Consider the following 23,912-nt stretch of genomic DNA (forward strand, 5'->3'; position numbering starts at 1 on the left):
GGAGGTGCTACAGTGGGTAGTAAGGTGCTGGGACTCCTTGTCCCAAGAGATGGTAGGTGCCAACAGTTAGGGTGGGCTAAAAAAGTGGTTGAACAGAGTTGTGGATGAAAAATAATCTATTAGAGGTAATCAAACACAGCAAACAGACCCAGAGAGGCAAAGGAAGCAACTTGTGAACCCCACCCATCCTTGAGCAGTCTATTTTCTTGAGTAGCAGACCCATCCAAGAGTGAATATCCACCTGCTAGAAACTGCTTGCTTGTAACGTCCTACATTCCTCCTGCAGTCCCTGCTCTGAACACCCCATTAGCCTAAAAACTGTGAGAGGCATGGAAAGGAGCACAGTGCCTAGCTTAAGCCAGAGACTCTCCCATGATGGATATCCAGCCAGAATGTGCTCCTTTGTGCCAAAACAAGGAAAGGTTGTGTATGGAGCAGGCTGGAGGAGATCATGATTCCTGTTTTTTACCAAGGTGGCCTGATTAAAAGTGTAGCTGGAGCAGAAGAAGGTAGAGAACCATATGCCAGCAAGCTGCGTTATTCCAGCTCCAGGAACACCACAAGCAATGTGTGTGTTTCTGAGCATACCAAAAAATCACCCATATTTTGGAAGAAGCATCACCACTTATGGGAGGCATGGATGTGCCAAACTCTCACCTCCTGTAGGTTGTTGGACCCATTTCCCCACCGCCCCCAATTTGTCAGAGGCCTTCTGCTGCCTTCCCACCCACAGCACCCCACTCTCAGGTGTCCTTACTGGGGGACAGCCTTGAGATCAGCCAGGAAAGGTGGGGAGCAGCCCCAGCCCTGAGGTGAGCAGTGAGAGAACCCGAGTCAGAGGTGTTATAGCCATTTTAGGGGGAGCATGGATAAAATGACTTGGGTTGTATTTTATTTATTCCCTTTTCCTGATGTGTTGTGTGACTTTTAGTGGTTTTTCAAGTGAAACTTGAAAATGTCCCCCACGCGACCGGCCTTACTTCCAGACAAAATGAAGACCTCCCTAGAAAAGATAAGAAGCAAATTTCTTCATTGCAATCCTTAATTAAGATATTTACATGGAAAGAAAACATATTTTGTTTTCCTCCTGATTCCTGCATGGCCGGAACTCCCATGGGCTTTCCTTTCCTGATTTCCCCCCCTGTTTCATAGTCCTGCCTCTCTTGCAGCCACAGAGAGCTCCTTCTCCACGCCAGCTGGATGGAGAAAGCCCCTGTTTGCAAGCAGCTGTCTTTAATAAACAGGCTGTTTAGGACTGGGCTGTCAAAGAGAGCATGTTCAATGTACAATCAAGGGGCAACGATGCACAAAATTGCACACACACACAAAATAGGAATCTTTTCTTGGTGCGTATTGAGCTTTGAACGCTTAAGTGATTCCACCTCTCTCTTCCCCATCCAATTATGTGGGCAACACATGATAAGATTGCTAAAGGAATTAGTGAGTGAAATCTTTATACTGCCTAATCAATATCATTCTGCTCAGTACAAGGCATCTCGCCCCCCTCCCAGCCCTGGTTGTGTTTTCATTTACCCTCTGAAAACACAGGTTCACCTTCTTGTTCTTCGAGCTGCGGTGACCAAGAGGAAAAACAGCAGCACGTCTCTTGGAAATGTTTGTAGTCACAGAGCTTTTTCCTTGCATTAAAAAAGAAAAGACACAGGGATGATTATAAGCCTAGCCAAAACCATGTTTCAGTGTCTTAGAGAGACCAGAAGGACCTTTCCTCCGTTTCAGCTGTATGGCCTTACAGAAATGGCCAGCCACCTTGCAAGCAAAGATGCTGGCAGATAATTTTTCTGAGCATCACCAAGGCAAGACGCCAGATTTGATGGGCCACCAGACTGATCCAATATAGCAAATCCTGTGTTCCACTGTGGATTCAGAGACCAAATTATCAATTAATGTGAAGCATTAAAAAAATCCAAATCCCTTTTAGTTCCCTGCAGTCATTAGTGACAAGATACAATATCTATAGCTCAGATGCTTTGCCAGCATCCCCTGGCAGTAAGGCAGAAACTCCACTCCTAATTTTTCTAATACATACAAGAAAAACATATGAGATCAGTGGTTTTTGGAGTCAGATTCAGCTGCCTCTTCATATTTACTTAGATGGAGGAATAAATCAGGTTTGGGTTACTCTCTGGGTTAGTTATTTGTTATTGGAATAAATGCATGGTAATAGATCTGACAGGAGAAGATGTTTCTCTTTCAGCTCTGCGTTTGAGGTAGAATTTGCTTTGTTCTGCACTATATTATATTGATGTTTTTTTTCCACTGCTGATGACTTCATCTGCTCTGCTTCCTTCCAATGTCCATACCTCTGCCACAGCTGGCTTTAGGATGCAGATTTATGTGATAGATATTTCTCTTTCTTTTTCCCCAACTGTAACCCTGTAACGCAGAGGCAATTTAAACAACCATCATGAAACAATTTTCTAAACCTTTCCCCCACCCATTTCCTACCTCAACTTTTTGGGAAGGGAGGCGAGTCAGTCATTCTCAGAGCAATTCCCCAAGCAGAATGAGCTGTCAGCTACATTTAACAGCTCGGTTTTCACCTCTGGAGCAGGGTGGGAAGGCGCCCCGGGGTGATGACTAGCCAGACACACCCTAAGCCCGTATTTTGGGTTTTCCCTGGGCAGCTGTCAGCCTGAGCTCCTAAGGACCACAGCCAGAAGCCTGCCCCCGAACCACCACTCTCACCAACTGCCCTTTCATCTTGGGATTTTGCCTCCTTTTTGTCCTGGTGGGAACACAAAGACCTTACTAAAGAGCCAGCAGACTTTTTGCTAATCGTTTACTTTTAATTTGCATGCTGAGATCCTTGCCCTTTCTCCTCCCTTCCATTCCACAAACCTTTCCTGCCTCGATGCACTGGAAATTGTAGCATCGTATTTTCCAATTCCCTTATCCCTTCCTAGGATTCAGCTTTGCGAGCACCTGCAACAGCAGTGATGGGACAAAGACTTTGGGGGAAAAGCAGGCTGATGGACCAGGTGCTTCACTGGGACATTTGGCTAAAGATGCCCTTTCTCTCTGGCTACCCCTGAACTTGGTTGAGTACAGACATCAGGTCTGGGTCTTGTTCTGCTGGCAGAGACAGATGGGTCCTTGCGTCATGCCCAGGAGGGCTGGCAATGGATCAGGAGCTGGAAGCTTAGCTACTAGATCCACAGCAACCTCTCAGGACCCCTAAAATTCCTTCAGGCTGTCCAGAGAGGGGCTCAGGGTCGCCAGGGGATGGGGCTTCTCTGGCCAAGGAGAAGTCTGAAGAGCCCGGAGCCCCCTTTGGCTTTTGCCCAGCACCAGTGCTCGCCCCTTGCCCTCCCTCTGCACAGGTGCAGGTGATGCTTTGGGGTGCCAGGTAACAGCCACCAGGGCTGGGGGCTTGCTTGCCCCGTGTCCCCCCGGTGAGGGCTGCGCAGAGCTGGGGTGCTGCAGGCAGTGCAAGACGTACGGTTCGGTTAAAGACATACCCTTTCCCTTCTTGTCCCCTTGCTTCATCCCCCCCCATCCCTCCCTCCCTCTCTCACCCTCCCCTTCTCTTTTGTTTGTCTCCTTCCCTTGTTTTCGCCCATTCACTGTCAGGAAGGGCCGCGTCCGAAGGGCCAGTTCAGCGCAGCGTGGCAGCGACAGAGACTGGCACCGCCGGCAGCTGCAACAGTGAGTGGATCCCGACCCCTGGGGCAGCTGGAGGCGGGGGACTGGTGCTGCTTGGCCGTGGAAACACCCGTGGGGCCAAGCAGCTTCGGGACTAGGTCGGGTCTAGTGCGTGTGGTAGCCGAGGGGCTCTCGTGTGCGGTGGGAAATGTCCGTGCTTCTCTACTCCAGCAGCTCCCTGGGGCTTGTATGGAGAGGTAACGGGATGAATGCAAAAGTTCCTCAGTGCAGTCCTCCTCCGTGGCCGTTCAGGCTGTGTCTGCACTAGCAAATGGTGTGGGACATCCTCTGGTTCTGATGGCAGCGTGCTCAGCATGGTTTATCTCCATGCAAACCTCTCCCACCTCCAAGCAGGGCGGTGTTTGCTCTGCCTACCAGGGACCATTCCTGCCTTGTATTGTCCTCTCAGCAGTTGCTTGGATGCTGTTGAATTGGCGGGGACCTAACGCTGGCCATTTAAACAGTTGGACCATCACATGCTGACCCTCATGTCTTTTGTTTGCTAGTCTAGACACAGCCCCTGTGCCTGAGCAGCTGGGTGCCTGCAGCTGCCGCTGAGCAGACTGAGAGCCCCACTGCTGCTCCCCTCCCTCCTTGGTGCAGCAGCATGGGGAGATCAGCGTGGGTTCGATGTTCCAGCAATGCAAAAAAGCTCGGGTTTGCCAAGATGGTGGCTGATGGGAGCCATGCAAGCCAGCTGAGGGCTGGTGAATCCTCTTTACTCTCCCACAGAGGCAAGCCCTGGTCCCAGTGTTGTGTGCTGGATGCTGGAGCCTCGGGATGCAGCGAGGTGGGATGCAGCACGGTGGGTCCCCAACACTCACTGCATCCCAGAGGCTGCTGCTGGCAGCATGCTGGAGGTCAGCTGCAGGAGCTAATGAAAGGTGCAAATACTGAACTCTATTGTCCATTGTGGTTTTGCTGCTTGTGCACAAAGAAGCGTTCTGTGGATCCTGAAAGTTGCGGAGCCATTGCTTAAATCTGTTTTGGATTGAGCTAATCCACCTAAAGACACTCTACAGAGTGTGATGCACCCTAACAGGTTATGGCAGGAAAGTGATGGCTCCCCAGTTTATTTCTCAATAGTTTCCCTGTGCCAGCAAGCCTTAAGAGACGCACATAAATATTCACAAAGTAGCCATGACTTGGACAAATTCCTGGGGGCAGGGAGAACTAAAGGCTCCAACCCCCCAGTGTGTGCTCCTGGCCAGGTGATGGAGGACCAGCTATCGCAGTGCCCAGCCTCCTCCCAGCACCACTGCACTCCTGCCCCAGCAGCAACAGGGATCCAGCGAATGCCTGCGGGGTGTAAAGCAGCTCGGTGTGTTTGCAGAGCCCTCCTGGACCTGTGCCGGAGCAGGGCTCTGGCAGTTTCTGACTGCTGCCCAAATCACAAGGGAGTGTGAGTTTAGGTCTCGCCGGCTTTACAGGGGCTATGTCAGCGGCTAAGAAGACGTGCCACCAAAAGGTGATTTTGTTACGTTTATGCCTTTCTGAGCCAAAACCGAATTGCAGGGTGTGGATGGGAATTTAGTTCTAAGCTCTGATGTAATTTTGTATCCTCAGGCCTGAAGGCAGCTTTTAAAAAATGATTTCCCTCTGTGCCCTGTCACTATTTTTTTGCCTTTCAATCATGCCCTTATGACAGAACAAATACAGGACTTGACCTTTGCAATGTGACATAATAATATGTGACTTCTTTATAGCTCTTTTCATCCCAAATGCTCGGCAGACTATGAATCTGATCCTGCAACCACTTACCACTGGGCTTAGCACTCAGTTGCCCGAGCAATCCCTGGGGAAACTAGAGGAGCACTGACATGCAGAAGTGCTGTACCTGGTGTTATTCACAGGATCAGGCCCCAAAGAGATGTAGCACATGTCTGTGAATAGCAGTGTTTTGGAGATTTTTTATTCACTGTCAGAGTCGCGTGGCCAGCACTAACACGACAGCCTCCCCTTGGCTAAAATATCATGGCAGGTAATGCTTGGGTCATGTTTATAGCTATCATCTACAATCATGTTGCTTCTTTTATTATTTTTTTCCCAGCCTTAAAAGCATGCTAATTAATAAACAGCTTATCCTGCACCATTTGATCCTGCAGAAATCACAGCATTTTCACTTATTAGTAAGTAGCAATTAAAGAATTATAATTCTTTGAGGGGAAAAAAAAACACAAACATTACTGCTCGCCCTCTGCATCCCTTCTGAAACAACCTTGCACTGTGTCCTCAGAAATCCCAAGCTCAGGCCCTTTGACTTGATAGAGGATCCCAAATCAGTGAATACTTCTGTTGAAAAACGCTTTCTGCTCTGCTCTTCCAGTTCTGAAAGGCAGACCCCACTTAGGTGCATGGAGAAGAAGTGATATCAGTCTTGGACTGGGCTGTGAGCCCCTTCTATATGCCATCTGTAGTCTGTCACCATAGGAAATTCAGCTAGTCCCTCTGTGCCTCAGTTCCCCACTCTTAAAAGGTGATCCCTGGTCATCTTCAGCAAGGAGATACACATCCACCAAAAAAATAAGTAAATAAAAAAAGACAGGAGACGGGTAAGTACAGGGGAAATATGTAGGGAACCTGTGAGCTGAGACACTTGGTGTACTGGTTCAAGGACAGTGAATTTTGGATGTTCTTGGTAGCTGGAAAATATGAAGAGAGAAGCGGGGGGATCCCTACTTCCACCTCCACTTGACACATTCAGGACAGGCAGACCTTGGAGACAGATCTGTTCCCCCTTCTTGTGATGGGAAGTAGATAAATCTGGGGGTGGAGACCCCAGCATCAGCAGGCATCCGTGTGTTTTGCTGTTTTCTGCCATTCCCCCGCCCTTAGAAAATAAATTCATTAGGAGTGGAGAGGAAGGGATTCCCAGGATCATCAAAGCCAATCCCCTCTTGCATCAATCACATCAGATTTATCTTTTCATAATCAAGCAGCACTATTAAATGTGCTCCTAAGGGAAGACAGGCCCAGCATCTCGTTGCTTGAACTTGCAGATTCTTCTAATTTCCAGCCCGTGCTTAGTCACGGCCCGTTCGCCGCGCAGCAGGTGCCTGGCACGGAAGCAAGAAACTTAACACAGTTTTCTTAAAATAACCACCCAGAAATACTATTGAGAAAAAAATGCTGAGGTTGCAAAAGGGAGCGTGCAAGGTCAGGTAATGACAATGGCAAGGCCTCAGCTCACACGCCTTGCCTCTGCCTTGTAGTGCAGACTTTACATCACCGCCTGCCATTAATCTTGTACGATTCAGCTGAGGTACAAGGCAGAAACGCTCACGGAACAAAGGAACTTCTTCGCTATTCTTCTACATAATATTCGTTGTGTAACACCCTGTCTCTTGTGCAAGGTGTAACTAACCCTGAGCTAAACACCTGCCTGTTTTCCCCTTTCTTGGCAGGATTTTCCATGACATTTCTTGCTTCGTTGTACAAGCCCTTACCTGCACAGCAGTTTTGTGAAGTGAGTGGGTTGCATCGCCCCTTTTTTTACAGGTTAGGAAGGGAAGCACAAAGCACAAGGGCACACAGAAAATCCATGAAAAAAAGCCAGAATAAAATTCCACCCACATTGCCACAAGGGCAGCTGTCCTCTCAAATGCCCCTGCTTCACTTAGGGCAGCCTTATTCTCTCCAAACCACACAACTGCTGCAGAGCCAGAGGAAAGGGGCTGGTGCAGCAGCTTGTTGCAAGCCATGGGAATGGTGGGATGCTCTAGAGCCCTAGCTTGCTCTCATTCTTGTCCTGTTGGTCAATCAGAGTGCACAGTGAAGTGGCAACGGGATGGGGGGAAGGACCTTGGCGAATGTTGCCAAGCTGAGAAAGGCAGAGGTGCAAAAACACGCAGTTAGCCAACTCATCACCCATTAGTTCAGAGCCAGCCCATGGAAAGCAATGGCACATGGAGACATCCAGGCTGAGATGCAGCATAAACTGCTGGAGCCACTCAGGGGGAGGGCTCACTTGACAAAAACATGGTTGCTTATTTAACTTGGCAGGTATTCAAGTGAAACAGGCACGAGCAGGAGGTGTCAGAGCCGTTCTGGGTACCAGCGTGTGGGATTTTTGACATTCTATTTCAGTGCTCCTGTTTGGAAAAGAAATTCACTCAGAAACCCTTTTTTTTTATTATTATTATTTTAATCACTACTTAAATGTCATAAGAATTGTACAGTGCCCACCGTAATGTTCCTAACAAATTAAAATATTTTATTGGTCTATTACCTGAAAATCATCACCGGGGTTACTATAAAAACCTGAGGCGGTCTGGAGGGAAGGATGTCAGTAGGTCTAAAAGGTGTGCAAATATATTTCATTGCCATAAAGATCCCAGGGGTCAGACGGGCAGCCCCCAGCCCCAGAGCAGCAGGCTGATTAAGGTGGGGAGAGAATGAGGAACATCTCCTGATGGGCGGACAGCCAGCAGACCTTTCCTCTGGTTTTCCAGGAGTTGTGATGGGTGAATGCTTGGGTCTGTGCCCAGCTGCTCTGGGTGGCTTCAGAGGAAGGCAGTGGTGCTGTTCATACCCACCTCCCTTATGATAAGAAAAAGTAAGTGCCCCAGGCAGCTCATCCCATTGTGGAGGAGCCTCTTGGGACCTTTGTCCCCATCCTGCTGACTCAGGGTGCTGATGCTCCCACCCTGCATCCACATGGCCATGGCTCTGCCCTCCCAGGTGTTTTCAGGACACCACCACAGCCAAATTCAGCCAGGAAGCAGCCAAGGAAACCCATCCATGCATGCCCTCTTCCTCCTGCAGATGACTCTGAATGAGTCCCTCTGAATAAGCAATGCCTAAATCCTGGGCAGCGGGACAGCCTCATCCAGCTCCAGAGCCACAGCCCACGTGCACTGCCCCCAGCAGCTGACACCTGGGTGACCAAGTGTCCCCTGCTCTGGTCCCCAGGTGACAGCAGGACCAGGTGACACCGCAGCAGTGGCTCCTGATCAGGTCCCGTGGCCCCGCAGAGCCGGGGGCTCTCGCAGGTTGCTCCTCACCGGCCTGGGCAGGTGTCAAAGATTAATTACCATTTAGCCGGCTGCATTTCCATCTCCGCAGAAGGCTGCAGCGGAAAAGACAGCAGTAGTGGGATAATTTACTCCAGCATTACACAGCAGATTACCCTGTACTTACAGGGTCACCAGTTACCATATAATTAGACCTCCAACGCAGGGAAATCCACCGTAGGTTTCCAAACCTCTCTTCTTCCCAGTGTCAGAGAAGCCGAGGGCCAGCAGCAAAGTGCAGACTGAAACCTCATTAGGTGCATTTAAAGCTGTTAAATGGCTTAAAATTCAGGTTGGGGGAGGTGAAACGAGAAGGCAGCAAGAGCACCTCTCAGTCAGCGAGAGGGAGGAAAAAACAGAGCAGTTTGTCTAGGAAGTGCAGGGAAGCTGGGGCAGAAAGCAGGGCTGTGAGGGAGCTATGGGAGCCAGGGGGTTAGGGAACCTAACATCTTTTTTTTTTTCCCCCGTGCACCCAAATCAAGCACCTACTCGCAGAGTGTTTTGAAGACTGACAAACACCTTTGATTATCAAGCACAAATTCCAGCAGCAGCTCATTTCACCTCTCGGGTGGTTAACAAACACAAATCGGCCGTGATCAATACACGGCATGTTGCTGTGAAGTGAGACTGTGCCTGCTCCGGGCCATGCTGCACTTCATCCTCATAAATCCCATCCTCTTTAAACCACACATGGTCCCCTGTGGGGTAACAGCTCCCCAGTGAGTACGTGGAGAACCCATGCCAAAGAGCAAAATGGAAACCCCTGTGTGCCTCTCCAGCAATCATCATTTTAAATATTACACAGCCACATTCTTGTGACTTAACCCCACAAAGAGTATCCGTAAGGTCAACTACTTCTGGAGAGGTAAAGCCGAAACAAAGACAGGGGGAAGCAATTGATTTCTGAGGCAGGGTGGAACGAGCTGTACATAAATAGTTTGGCTAAGCAATGATCAGAGGGGGGAGATGTGCTGCCTGATTGCAAATATTTACATAGTTGTGAGCCTAAAGGTTAGGAAATATTATTCAGGGAAGTACGTAGAAGTTAGCACAAGGATAAAATGCTGAAGATGAGGCAGGGGAAAATCAGTGTGGCAAGCAGGAATTTTCCATTGTGTAGGCAAGATTTGCTTCTGATTTCCTGAGGGAAGCTGGGGGTTGCCCACTGGGATGTTTGAATTGGTGCCCATCAATACCTTAGCAAATCCTTTAGGTCCCTCATTCACAAGGGAAAGAGGGCAGAATGGAACTTAACAGGTTTTTTCCAGCTCTTCTCCTGGATCTGTAAAGCTGTTTCATACACAGACATGCGTGTCATTGCCTGTGCATGCTGCATGCACATACCTAATGCTCTTGGGCTCCAGCAGCTTATCCAGAGGCAGCGAAACCAGCCAGGGCTTTAAGCCCAGCGTTTGCAGTCACGTTTCTCCTTGAAGTAAATGCTCCAGCAATGACATAATTGAGGACTGTCCTGTCTGCTCAGCATATGTCTGCGGGGGTCATTCATCCTACCAGACGCTGCAGAACATTAGCGGTTTCTTTAGGCTCACTTTCTCTTTCCGTCCTTCCTCTTGTGGCTAACCCTAATGGAGAGCTGGTGTCTGGAGACTCCGCTAGGAAGACCTGCCTTGTTCAGAGAGCTGGCTATCTAGGAGCTAGTCCTGTCTTATGGCAAAAACAGCCACATGTGTCCTACAAGGTGCTGGGCTTGTAAAATGATCCCAGTGGGCTCGGTGACGTGGAGCACCTGGCTGGCTGCAGGAAGGGGAGCAGAAGGCAACCAGTGATCGCTGTGATGGCCTCGTAGTGCTGGAAGACTCTAATGGCATCTGCAACCCAGTTCCTGTGTTTGTGGGTTTGCTTATTTATTTAAGCTCCTGGCTAAGTGAAGCAGGGAGGAAGGATTTTAACTCTCAGTGGTTAAAAGGCATAGGACTCCTGCAACTCTGTCCTAATCAAGGACATCTGCAAAACTTGGTAAAGAGCAGAGGAAACTTCAATGCACGGGAAGTCTCGGGTGAAAAAGTGCTTGAGTAGAGAAGGATGAAACGCTCGACTCTTCAGTTTCAGGTTTAGCTTGTTTTTCATCAGAACCTGCAGCCAAGCCCCAGCTTTAGACAGGTGTGGGTGCGCTCTTCTCCTCCACCTGCCCACTACGCGCGGTCTCTAAGTGTGCCACATCACATTGTAACAAGGATGCTGGAGGCAGGCATGGGAAGGGCACATCCAGGGCAACTTTCTCTACTTTGGAAGTTTAGCCATTAGCCTCTTCTAATTCCTGTGTCTCTGCAGTGGCTGAAATCATGAGTGTTTGGGGGGGAGGATGTTGGGGTTTGCCTTTGTGGTGAGACATGGCTCTCTGTTCAGCAGTGCCAGAGCCAGCCCAGCTTTCACACAGGCACTGATGAGTTTAATCACTTCGTTAGTAGGTGTGACACTGCAGCCTCCGATAATGAGCTCTTTATTTTAACATGGCTTGCAACGTGTTTGTGTGAGATGCCATCTGTGCTTGCACTGCCTTCATTAGGAGAGAAAGCATAAGCATCTTCTGGAGCTGTTTGGTATTTCTGTGATGTTTCCCTGCTGAGCAACCATTGTTCAACTGCAGGGTGAGAACTTGTACCAGAAGGAAAGTACCAGCACCCAAAATGTTTAAACAGGCCAAAAAAAACTGTTAGGTACAGCACTGGGAACCATCCTCAGCTGGCTTACAGGAAATCAGCTAGAAGGGATGATCCAGCTACTTTATTGCTGAAAGTTTTTCATTGTGGTAAAGCACTACAGCCCATTCCTCTAAGCTAAAATATTGTACTTTTTCAGAAAAGCAAGGAACAGATTTCTATCATAAAGAGACTTCTATTTTGTGTGCTTCCATACTATGACTGTGCACAAAAAGCTCTGAGTTGCCTGCCCAATTTTTGGATAGAACAGATGCTATTAAGATTTACATGCGGATCTGATTCCCCCAAATCTCCACCCTCTGCACGTTTCTATAGGTACCCCTCGGTGAGCCAATAGGCAGCATGCTCATGGTGTTTCTCTGTTATCCACCAGCCCTCCCAGCTGACAGGCTGTCAGCTCAGCACCCAGCTGTGCGTAAGGGAAGGGGCTCTGCTTCTGCTGGGAGTCCCCATGCCCTGCGTTGTATTAAATTTGTGTCTCTCTGCTGCCAGGCCTATGCTCAGCGAATCTGACATTAATAAGAAATAGATTCCCAAACAATCTAGCCTAATGAATTTTGAATATTATTATGATTAATGCCAAGGCAGTTGAACTGATTATCCAGCATCCAGAAGTTAAGTAATGGAGCCTTATCTAAATCATGTAGAGTCGTCAGTCAGGGACGGCTCTGGCTGCAGACAAAGACGGAGCTTTATTGGGTACCCAGAGGGGAGTCACTGTCAGGACAGACAGAGAGGAACGATGGAAGGGGAGATTATGAGATACCAATCTGAAAGCATTTTAGCATAGAGTGATAGCACATGCAAGTGCTTTATTGGTATTATTTCCTAAGCTGCATTTCTCAGGCCATGTCGAGATGTTGCTTTTATATCACCAGGTTAGGATTTATTGGTCAAATATTCTTCCTACTTTCTGGAGCCAGAAACTGAGCTGATTTTCATTCCCTGTGTTGCCACAAGAGTGGAATCCTGATGGACATGTTCCTTGCATCGTGATGGTTTAACTTAGCCTCTATCTGATTAGCTTTTGAGCTATTAAACACTTCTTGTAGTATTACCAGCTCACTGCAAAATGATAATGCAGATCAGTCATGGACAATTTCTGTTGGTGCTCGCAGTCTTTGCAGACTACAGATCCCCTTTGAAGTTGGAACCAGCTAATAGCTGTGCTGTTTCATGGGTATTGCACATCTCTGAGCATGTCCGCCCTAAAAAAGAGCGTGGTGCGGTGCCAGGGTCTCCTACCTTGTGGAGAAAATCAGTAAATCCATGTGGTGCCTGACAAACTGGTTATCTGATGGCTGGAGTTTAAAAGGGTTTAGTGGCTTCCCAGATTATGCTGGATAGAGTGCCCACATGGGGGCTTTGGTGCAAAACACTGCAGAGGCCACCGTCTGCATGCACCCCTCCGACCAGCCACCCAGCACCAAGCCACAGCCAAGCAGTGGGACTCCTGGGAAGACACTGGGTGTCCTGCTGGTGTCTCCATCCCAGTGCTACCAGTTCCCTCAACTGTCTGAGATGTCCTCATGTGGGTTCTCTTCACTCTGGGCCCCACAAAGCTTTCAGTATGTTGGCCTGGGGGGCAGGAGGCTCTAGCAGCACCTATTAGGATGAGAGTTTGAGGAGCTGGTGGTGGCCTCACTGACCTCTTTTCCAAGTGCTTTGCAAAGTACAGTTGCTCTTCCCAAATATATCTTCCTCATAGCTCATGTCTGATGTTCATGATGGAGATCATTATTTTTGGAGCGTTTATTTTTACATGAAGACGAGAAACTGGCCCTTGTTCCTCTGCAGGCTGGTTGTGCAGCCCTCTCCTAGCTGCTTTGAGAGCTGGAAAGGAAAGGGGAGTGGTGATCTGTAGTAAGGAGCGCACCAAATAGATTATTGGCAAACATAATTAAAAATATATGTGCAATTACTCCTCTGTTTCCCTTTTCTTAACCATCCTCTGCATTACCTCTGGCATTTTTAGATGGCAGATAATATAAGTGAGAGGACTCTTGGGTACAGGCAGCTCTTAGAGAAGCAGTGATTTATCTCAGGCCGTTTTGAGGTAGCAGAATTTACCTCTAGCTACAGCCACCCCTCCATGTCTGCCCCCCCTCATTTGCGTAAGTAATTGGCAGCTTGTTAATGGCTCATTAGGAATGCTGAAAACCGTGGGATTAAAACACACTCGGTGGAGCAGAGATGAGGGGAACAGGGAGAAAGGCCACCGTCCCTGCTTGCAAATTACACTGCTTGATTCAACGTGATGCAGAATTACAGGTCATAAAGCAACTAGTTTGTTAAATGAAGTAAGGAAAAACAATGTCAATGGTAGGCTTTATTCTTAGGCTCATGTTTAAACACAGTATGTGCAGCTGGGGGGAACAAACAGCCCCTTGCCAAAGAGTCCAACTGACAGCAGGAAGGTCTCACCCCCTTCTCAGTTTCGCATTAACCCTGCCTGAGCTCTCCCTGCTCCCAAACAAGTCCATCTGGCTCCTTACATCACCTCGCGACAGGGACAGTTGGTTTCCCCGTGCTCTCCCTGGGTAAGTCCAATTTCTGGCAGCAGGCACCTCTTCTGCTTTGGGTGAGTCTGGGACACCCGGTGCAGGTGCATACACATAGTAGACACGGCTACGGTCACTCTTCACCTCATAAGCCCCCCAAAACCCTCTGAGACCCCTTGCAGATTGCTATTAGGTGTCTTCACTCACTGATGTGCAGAGGAACAGGCTGCAAGCCCCATACTGCAGCACCTCCAGGGCCTGGGAGAGATGGTTGTGTTCAGGGGGTGAGGATGGGACAGGATCAGACCATGCCCAGAGAGTGCCACAAACATGTGCAGTGATGCATGGTGAGGACACAACGATCCGAGTAAATTGAAATGTTTGGCAGAAGCTTTTTGCTGTTTGTTGACAGTATTAAAACCCACCTTCAGCACTGGTTGTGACAGCGGGGACAGCAAAGGTACAAGACTTGAAGGCAAGGCCTTGGTTGAGAGAGTTTGCAGGGACATCTTACAAATTTTTAGGAAGAGGAGGGAGCAGGGGCTTCAGCTTGTGGCTGCTACAGCCGTGATGCCTTTCAGAGTTAGGAGAACAGCTTTGGGATTTTGGAGGTGAGAATAACTCTGGAAATGGTGCTGTCTAAGATGCAGCTAGCACCTTCCTTCCTGAATAAACCCAAAGGAAATTACAGATAAAGTACTGGGGAATCACAACCAGTCACAACGTGCACTTTAATGCAGCTGCCTCTGATGGAAACTACTTAGGGGCTTTAGAGCCCAGTAAGGTGGCAGTTAAGACCATGAACTCTGGGACAGCTAACCATTAGCAAAGCCCCGATCTGGCTGGCATGTCACAGTTGATCCCTCTGCTTTGCACAAGGTGCCCAGGGATCTCTTGGGATTCACACAGGTAAATGCTGGCCCATCTGACTGATAGAGGGATGTGTCTCAGTTCTGGATCCAGCACTGATGTTATGGAAGGACTGTTTCCTCCTAGAGTTTCACCCACAAACATCTACATCCCTTTGCCTTCTCCCTGAGAAGCCACCCTCTCCTGCCCCAACCTCATTTGAGAAACTTCAGCTCACAAGGGCACAATCTACAATGTTTTTTTTTTTTTCAATTTTATTTTTATTTTGTCCAAGTACTCAACTTAGCCAAAACATGCAGCTTTTTGTGCTTCTTGTTTCCATTACCTTTTTTTTTTTTTTTTTTTTTTTGTCCTGATGAGGCCGTACATCTGGCTGCTGGGGGAATGTTCAGAGTTAATCTTCGAGGGATCACCCAGCTCCTAAAGCTGAGGTCTAAAGGCCACGTGTTGTAGTGCAGCCCAGCCTGGGATGACAGCCAGGTCTGCAATTAAAGAAGAGCCCGGGTCATCCCTACCTACAGCAGCAGAAACCAAGGGAACGCATGTCTTATTGCTACCTCTAAAAAGAGGTGATGTGTTGAGTGGGTTCTCCTGGAGAGAAATAGTTCCAAGGTCTCCACTACTGCTACATGATTCTGTACAAACTCAAACATCTCGGCTTCCTGCACACTTAAGGGACATTCAAGCAATGCTGCACCATGCAAAGACACCTTGCAGTGTTTCCTGTGACTTCCCAAGGCAGGAGCAGGAACAGAACATCCCCAAAGTAAGCCAAGAGCAGGAATACAGCTGTCAGATGGCCTTGGAAAACAAATGTCAAATGACCTTGGAAAGCAATGCACTGATTTATTTATTTACTTTTTTTTTCTTTCTCTTTTTTTTTTTTCTTTTTTACTTCAAAGTTGGGAAGGCAACTGCACAAAAGGAAAACTAAAACACAGCCTTATAGCATGCCAGAGAGCAAATTCCATTCTGAGCTGAGATCTCTGAAGCAGCCCTCAGCTGTGAGCATGGTGTGGATGGCTCGGTACCCCCCTCTGAATGCTGCCTTGGGGTACAGCCCTGGAGCTAGTGTGGGGGCCAGGAGGGGGGAAGCAGTGCTGCCTGCTAATGCCTGCCTTCAGAGCTTTGAGGTCTGGATTCCCACGCATACAAAGTTCTCACGAGGGTTTTTCAGCTCTGCTCTGGTTTTGATTTTTCATGTTATCTCTGCAAGTGACCCAAACTGCAGATATATTGCACCGCCTTTGCTGAACGCTGCTGCTCCACTACCTGCTGCTGTACTGTCGAACTCATCGGGGATGACATGTCATCTTTTCCCTTCCTAATCAGCTGGATGTCATTCAGAAAGCTGGGACAAGGAGAATCCTTTCCCCAGACACCCGTTTTCCTTCCTAGCAGACAAACCTAGAGCCTTATAATACTACTTGTACATAGCACTTATATAGCTTTACATCTTCAAAGTGCTGTACTAGCATTAAGTAATTATCTCTCTCCCTAATGGCCATTAACGCTGGCCTTTCACGAACCTCTCCCAGCTCCCCGAGGTTCAGCTGTAATACAGCAATAAGCTGCTCAAAGGGGGTGGCTGGTTATCTCGCCGTCTGGGGGCTTGGATGTGTAATGAGGCTTCAGAGCACAGCCTTGGTGCCCTGGAGTATCAGAAACGTGTGGCTGGAGATCAGGTCGTGCCCTTGGGAGTAACCATTAGGAGGCGATGGAAATGAGTGGATGATGCTGCAACCCTGAGATGGAGACAGAAGAAGGAAACTTTGGCAGCTCAGAGGATACACACTGATTGCTCTATTTATTACCAGGATAGTACTGCAAACCGAAAGAGCAAAGCAGTGGGAATAACATGTCAATGTGGGCACGAGGAGTTGATCTAGGGAGAGGAAGTTAGCTAAAAATATCAAGCAAAGCTAGACAGCCATGGCAATGGGATAAAGAGGCCAGTCTGCAGGTCTATGAAGCATTAAAATAACAAGGAGAAAGGGTGAGCTTGGCAGCATCGTAGGATTTAAGGGGAAGAACAGCAGAGGATTTGCTTGCCATATTTACTTGAAAGCAGAAGCCTCTTCCAGGTTGTGGAGTGCCTCTGGGAGAGATGTTGCAGTGCTGCTGTCGGAGGACGTTTCATCCTTAGTGGCTTTGGGATGTGCACCGGAATGAGGCCTGGGGTCTCCTGTCCCTGGCTCCCCAGGGGGATGGAGGCAGATGGGTGGGAAGATGACCTGACTATTTCAGAACAGGCTCAGCAATACCATGCTCATGGTGAGCATCAAGATCACAAGTCCTGCGAGGTCATTTAGTTCAGAAGCCTGCTGTGAGCAGAGACTTGACCAAAGCAAACTTTCAGATTCTAATGACACAGTAACAGTTCCTTCCAGAGCCAAGGACATGCCATGTAAACAGGCTCCACAAAAGGAAAAAAAAAAAAATCACCAAAAAACAGCATCTAGTTTTTTTGTTTTGTTTTGTTTTGTTTTGTTTTGTTTTTAGCCTGGTTTAATAGCATCATTTTACTTTCATGCTTTTGGCAATGGCTGGTCCTGCAAATGAAGCATGCAGCCGTGGCAATCACGTGCAAGTGAATGCTGGCATAACACAGATCACAGCCATTGCATGTTATGCAAAAGATTTCCTTCATCCTGGACACACTCTGTTTCCTATGGCATCAGTAGCTCAATCCATCTGTGCTCAGCTCTAAATCATTTTGCTACATCAGCAGAAAGCAGGGTACAGCTGACTGCAGACCAAGAAGGCTCAACTTAGCGTTTGCTCACTGTACAGTGTCAGAGCAGGACCTTTCCCTGCCTTCTTACATCTGTTTTCTCATCTGTGAAATGGGAATTTTAATCCTAATCAGTTTGCAGTGAGAGCACCAAGGGACAGTCGAAGGAAATGCTTTAAAATGTAATATTCAGCTTTGTGTGCTAAGCTAGGCATCGGAGTGATTTTGTGGTGCAATTTAATTGATGCTTGTTCTGCATACAGTTAGCTAGCAGACGAGACTTAACATTTGCTCTCAAAAATGTGGTATTCTGTGCGAGGTGCAGAGAATACCTTTGAGGTTCTTACCTATGAGCACAGCTGAGCCATATGCCAGGATCCGCACAGTTCTGGGCGTTGCTTGGCTTGGTTTTCTCCCCAGAATTAATGTATTACTTAGTACCAGATTTATTTTTAGTAAAAGACATGTCTCATGTGACATAGAGGGCAGAGATGCCAAACAGAGAGTTTGGCAGTCGCTGGACTCTACCATATGAGCTAAGCCAAGATCATGTCGTCACGTCCTTGGGACAACTATTGACTGTGTATGTCACTTTACTGGCAATTTGTCACTAGGATGTGTCTAGAGGAGACCAAAGACCTTGACTGCACTGTAGTTTATTAGAAGTGAAATGGGTCTACTGGCTTCTCTGCTGCTTTCGGGGCCAAATCCTCTAGTGGTGTGACTCAGGGCACTCCCATTCGAGAAGTAGTGCTAATACTGTTTGTGTAAGCTGAGGGTTTGGTTCCTAGATTCTGAACTGCCCTAAGATTTCTTCGAAAGGGAGTTAAATGTGCTCAATACATTGTACTACCTGTAATCTCAGATGATCCTGCAAGATTCAGGACATTGCAAATGCAGAGAGCTTGGCAATCTGTAATCATTTTGAGATTGCCAGAAAACTGAAGAGCTAGAGCTACTTAAAGGAGGAAAAAAATAAGCATTAGTGCAAAAGAGTTTTTGCAACAATCAAGTTTGATGTATGTCATGTTCTGTCGATAACATTTCCTTGGAGCCCTTCACAGAAAGGGAAAGCAACTTGTAAAAGCTGAGAAAGCAGGAAAGAGCTAAAATTGCGGACAGGGTTTCAAAGGAACAAACCAAGGAAAGGGTATTTCCATTTCCATTAAGGGAGGACATTCTTGGGAGTGCAGAGCAGCAAGCTGAGACCACACCAGCCAAGGCATCTCTGCATAGGAGGTGTAGAGCTGCACGGAGCTTTTTATCTTCATGCATTGCAGTTCTGAGCATTCCTGCACTTAGGAATGAAAGATGTTCCCGAGACTTTTTAAACTCCTTCTCTCTTTTGTAGAAAGAGACTTTCAGAGTTAGAAAAAGGGCTGGTCCACAGACCTCTGAGCACAATGCTGCGAGCTCAGGTCCAAATTCTGTCAGACCCCAGAAGGGCCTGGCTCGCACCTTCCGTGCAGAAAGCCTGCAAGGCACTGTCTCCATTTCACAACCTATTCCAGCACTGCTCACCAACCCTGTCCCTCCTGCTTCCAAGAAACGTGGCTGGTCTCTGTACTGACCCTTCCCCACTCTGGTTTTAATCAGGCACAGAAACCAGTGGGAACTTTGGAATGCCAGGAGCTTGGAGGAGAGCTTTAGTTTGTACAAGAAACGTTTTCATCCAAACAAGCACAACGATCTCATTATTTTGAATAGGCACACACGTGCAGGAAAACTAGAAAGCCTCTCCCCCACTCCTTCATAGGACCAGAGAGATTTCTGCCTGTTTGATTCAGCTGTGGTGCTACAAAGTTATTAGCGCTTGCTTTTTTTTGGTGTCCATAATGAGACAAGCAGACTTCTGAGCAGCATCACAAAAGCACCGTCTCTCATCACTGCTAAACCCTTGGACGCTTTATCCTCAGCAGAAACGAGTGCTGGAGCCTCGTGGCTGTGCTGCTCCCAGCACCGGCTGGGCTTATCAACTAGCTGCTTCCCCACAGATGGTGCTTCTTGTATAGGACAGAACAGAGGAAAAAAAACTTTCCCTGCTTAGAGACACTTGTTTAGAAACCTCTAGTGGATCTGAAGGTAAATCCATCTGCTTTCGACATCTTTGCATGTTTTCACCTGCTGGACTCAAGTGCCCTAGAGAAAGGCAGACTGTGATGGAGAGAGGGCCTTTCCCTCACATAGCACGCCCTGATGGGACCTCATCCATGGGCTCTTCCATTTCCAGGCTCTCCAAAGGGGCTGGCTTTCCTGCCTCCATCAAACACTGGGCATATCCCTGCCTGTAAGAGCCCGTTCTTTACAAACAGACCGCCTTTTTGCAGTGCGGTCCTGCAGTCATTTACATATTCAAAGAACTCTTTGAAAAGGCCTGTAGCACAGTTTTATGAGTGCAAAAAATCTTCCACGTAATTAGGTGATGTGCAGATGCCTGTGTATGGATTTTAGCAAGCCTTGCCGAGGAGGGACAAAGCCCTCTCTGTATTTCTGGAGGATGCTTCAGAGCACTGAGGCCCTGCAAAACTCATCCCAGCACCTTGCCGAATGCTCTGCTCCTTGCCTTGCCTCCTGGTTCACCACCAGTGTAGGGTCTGAGGATGTGCTTGGCAGTTTGTCATTTGATTTCTTTACAAGCCTGTTTTGGGAGGAGACAACATCATTTATCTCGATACATTTCACTCCCTATCCGTCATATTAACCAGGTGGGACTGGCGGGTAAGCCCCTGGGCGGGCAGGGAGGCAGCATCCAACCTAGCTCTTTCGAGCAGCTCCTTGTTGATGGAGCTCGCGGGGAAGCCCTGAGTTTGTTCACTTTATGTAAGGGCTGCTCCCTTCCCCAGGGCTCCGTTCACTCAGATCTCCTCCTGCCTTTGTCCTCCCACAGGTTGGAGGACACACCATGCTGCCCATCCGCTGGATGCCTCCGGAGAGCATCATGTACAGGAAGTTCACGACGGAGAGCGACGTCTGGAGCTTCGGGGTGATCCTCTGGGAGATCTTCACGTACGGGAAGCAGCCCTGGTTCCAGCTCTCAAACACAGAGGTACAACAGTGCTGAGACACCTTCAGCTGGAAACACTGCTTGTTACCATCCCTGCTTTCCAGACTGCTTGCAAAGCAATCCATACGCTGATTGTCCTCTCATCGGCACCCGTGATAATTATTTGGTTTTTTAGATACAGAGATAAGAAACTGCAGATGGCAAAAGTGTCATTATCTCCATTTAAGAGCTGGGGAAAGCAAGGCACTCAGGAATGAAAGGGTTCTGCCAAAGCCATGCAGTGGGTTATCCCCAGTCTCTGCCCTCTGAGTTCCTGACATTGCTCTGTAACAGCCGCACCTGATAAACTCTTGTGTGCTGACAGAATACCCAAATTACTGCTCAGATATAAGTTATTGAGTCACCCTGCATTTCCTATGCTCTCTTTCTCCTTATTTTGTAGCTGACACTGTTACTGCAGCCTTCAGTTTGTGAGAAAGTGTTTGAAGCATGTGGCACACTTCTGTGGGGCTGTTTGCCACGGGGACACCTATTATAGAGTTTGCCCCTGTTCCTTGAGGATGGGACCCGAGGGGCTGGTTCATCCTTGTTATTTCTTTGAATAACAGTGTAGGGCTGCGCTGTAAAAAAAGTCGAGGGAAGGCTGGCTAGGATTAGCAGAGTGTCAAAGCCAAGGTCTGAGGCACATCAGCAGAAAGGCACTGGAAGATTTTTTGCTCAGAATAGCAGGGGGTATTATAGACGAGGAGCCGGATGCATTGACAGAGCCGTGTGTGGGAACCTTGCACATTTTTATCCTACTGTGTATCTAATGGATTTCAGAAATTTCACCTTTTGTAATGAGAAATGTGCATTTCTGCTTTCTGGATACAGATCCCTTAATTAAGTGAGTTGCAGAGATGGCAAATCCAAGGTGTTGCTTTACATCTCTAATACTTGCCCATTCGTGTGCTCAATGGGGCCTGACTGCATATCCCAAAGTAGCACACGCAAACATTTTAGAGACACAAACAATGGAATAGACAGCGACAGAAGTTATTTGTCACGCTACTTAATGAGCTGCTCTTGCATTTCCCTGGGAGGGTAAATACAAACACACACAAATGAGCATGTGGTGAGAGGCAGGCTGGAAAAGAGAGCTTGGCTGTCCTCGTGTTTTCTGCCTCAGTTTCCTCTGCAGGATAGTGGGGCTGAGAAACGTACCCCAGGCAGGAGGAGGGATAGTGAAGAGCTGCACAGATGCAGGGTATTGGTTTTCCTACCATCCCTGGAAGAGCTGTGTAATTCCCTGTCCTACCACTGTGTCCACTTCTTTCTGAGAGCTAAGGAGTCTCACCCACACCATGCTATCCTGCTGGGAGGGAGCTGTATTAGCTCTTATTTGGCTCATTTTGTTGGTCATGGAGAAGGGGAAGAACCCAGGGGACTGATGGCTCCACCAGCTCCTGGACGAGGAGACATCAGAGCAGCGCAGCCTGGCCACCACCATAAAGCCTGGTGGGCCAAGCAGCAGCACGCTGGGTGAGGGCATTGCCAAGGTTTAGGTTTGCCTTCCTTTCTGCAGTGCCTGCGTGGCCTCCAGAGCACTTTCAGCAGGTTTGTTCAGGGCTGGAGGACACCCTTTCACAGCAGGTGGATGAGGCAGGGAACAACTTAATCTGAAAGCCTCAGCCAGTCCATTAGCCCTGTGCCCTTTGCTCTGGAGAGACAGGGCCCACCGCAGGGCTCCTCTGCATGTCCAGGATGCCTGTCAGAAACCATAACTTACCTCCTGTACCTCCTACGTCCTCTCATATGTCAATGCTGCCAACAGCTTTGCCTTGATGCAGGCTTCTCTGCACACTGCATCCGCCTTGGCCTGCTTTCAGCAGATCCTAATCGCGCCCCTCTGCATTTATATGCAAACAGCAGAGCGATAAGTATCCGTTGAGCTGTGTGGCAGGGCCATTACTATTCATAACTGATAAATTCCAAACACCCCTTGCTGGGTGGCTTCCCTCAACACACTGCTTGGGATCTGTGTCTGTCAGCAGAGCGTGGCAGGTCACTCGCACACTGCAATGCCAGGGCTCATCGGCTCCAGCCAAGGAGGCCAGGAGGTAATAGCAGCTCTCTGACAACTCGTACCCTCATTCCCTTTGCATCCATTCCTTCGGTGAGCAAAACTCAAACAGACACATAGGGGATGCCACTAGCATCCCTCTGAAGAGAATTTCATGCTGTCCAAGAGCTCACATTTCTCTCATTAGCAGCACTGACCTGACCCAGAACAAACTGTTAACACGGCAGTTTTTTTTTTTTTCTCCATCACAGATGTGATTTGAGATGATTTTTTTTTTTTTATTTTTTATTTTTCCAACTGCTTTTCTGTGTCAAAATGAAGCAAAGCTGCCCTTGGAGATGAAGGTAGAAAGAGAAGTGCTGAACTCTCTCGTGGAACTCTCCTGGGCTTTGCAGTGGAAAGGACTTGATTTTCAGGGAAATAAAACAACATTTCAGCTGTGTAAAATATCAGTTTAGTTTGGGGATTGTAAAGCTTTTTTTTTTTTTTTTTTCATTCTTCAACTATCAGGAAAAACCTGACAACTTCAATTAAAACATCACGCAATTTGCTTGTAACCTCCTGCCTGAAGGGTGCAGTGAGGGAGGGAGGTGTCAAATGAGGAAAGTTTTGAGGAGCTTCAAGACTGCTTCTGGAGACAAACTTCTCCCTGTAAAACTATTATTTCTGACACACAGATGAGCACTGAGGATCTGTGGACCTCTAGGCTCCTCAGCATTCCCATTCCCTCAATGGCCAAGAAGTATCCGGGACAGGACATCGTCCAGAAACTGCCCAGATCGTGCTGAGTTATTCTTCTTTTTCTTTCTTTCAGGTCATTGAGTGCATTACCCAAGGCCGAGTTTTGGAAAGACCTCGAGTCTGCCCCAAGGAGGTTTATGACATCATGTTGGGCTGCTGGCAGAGAGAACCTCAGCAACGGCTCAACATCAAGGAGATCTACAAGATTCTTCATGCTCTGGGCAAGGCCACACCAATCTACCTGGACATCCTTGGCTAGCAGTGGCCACTTGTCAAAAGTCCCTGCTCCTTTCTTCCGTCCTTCCTTCCCTCTCCCCCTCCCCAGTCCTTTGCCCCTCAGCTCCCAAGCAAACATCTTCATATAAACTCAAGTGCCTGCTACACATACAACACTGAAAACAAAACAAAACAAAACAGAAAGCAAAACAACAAAAATCCCACAAAAAAATGACCTGTAAGGCAGTTTGGCTTATATATATTTATAGATATCTCTCTATATATAAATTCCACACCAATACAGAAAGAAGCTGCTGTTACAGAAAAATAAGACTTAAAAAAAAAAAAAAAAAGAAACAAAAAAATGGGAGACAAAAAAGTAATTATATATATATAATTAAAAAAAAAAAAAAAAAAAAGAAAAGAAA

General features: G+C 47.9%; 1 protein-coding gene across 3 annotated transcripts in view; it reads left to right on the plus strand.

Moving 5' to 3' along the window:
• NTRK3 (neurotrophic receptor tyrosine kinase 3) overlaps nucleotides 1-23,527 on the plus strand; it is a gene marked incomplete at both ends in the record, with an annotated part of 190,721 nt that extends 167,194 nt beyond the window's left edge. For 2 of the 3 annotated variants that reach the window (XM_084293285.1, XM_084293284.1), the window contains 2 exons: nucleotides 20,349-20,507; nucleotides 23,342-23,527. In XM_084293285.1, the coding sequence (XP_084149411.1) occupies nucleotides 20,349-20,507; nucleotides 23,342-23,527 (345 nt within the window). Of the gene's footprint in view, nucleotides 1-3,591; nucleotides 3,667-20,348; nucleotides 20,508-23,341 lie in introns of all 3 variants that reach the window. The other variant, XM_084293283.1, reaches the window with a different exon arrangement.
• Nucleotides 23,528-23,912: the final 385 nt, after the last annotated feature.

Source organism: Netta rufina (assembly GCF_964035555.1).
Source record: "Netta rufina genome assembly, chromosome: 11".
In the NCBI taxonomy this organism is placed as follows: Eukaryota; Metazoa; Chordata; class Aves; order Anseriformes; family Anatidae; genus Netta; species Netta rufina.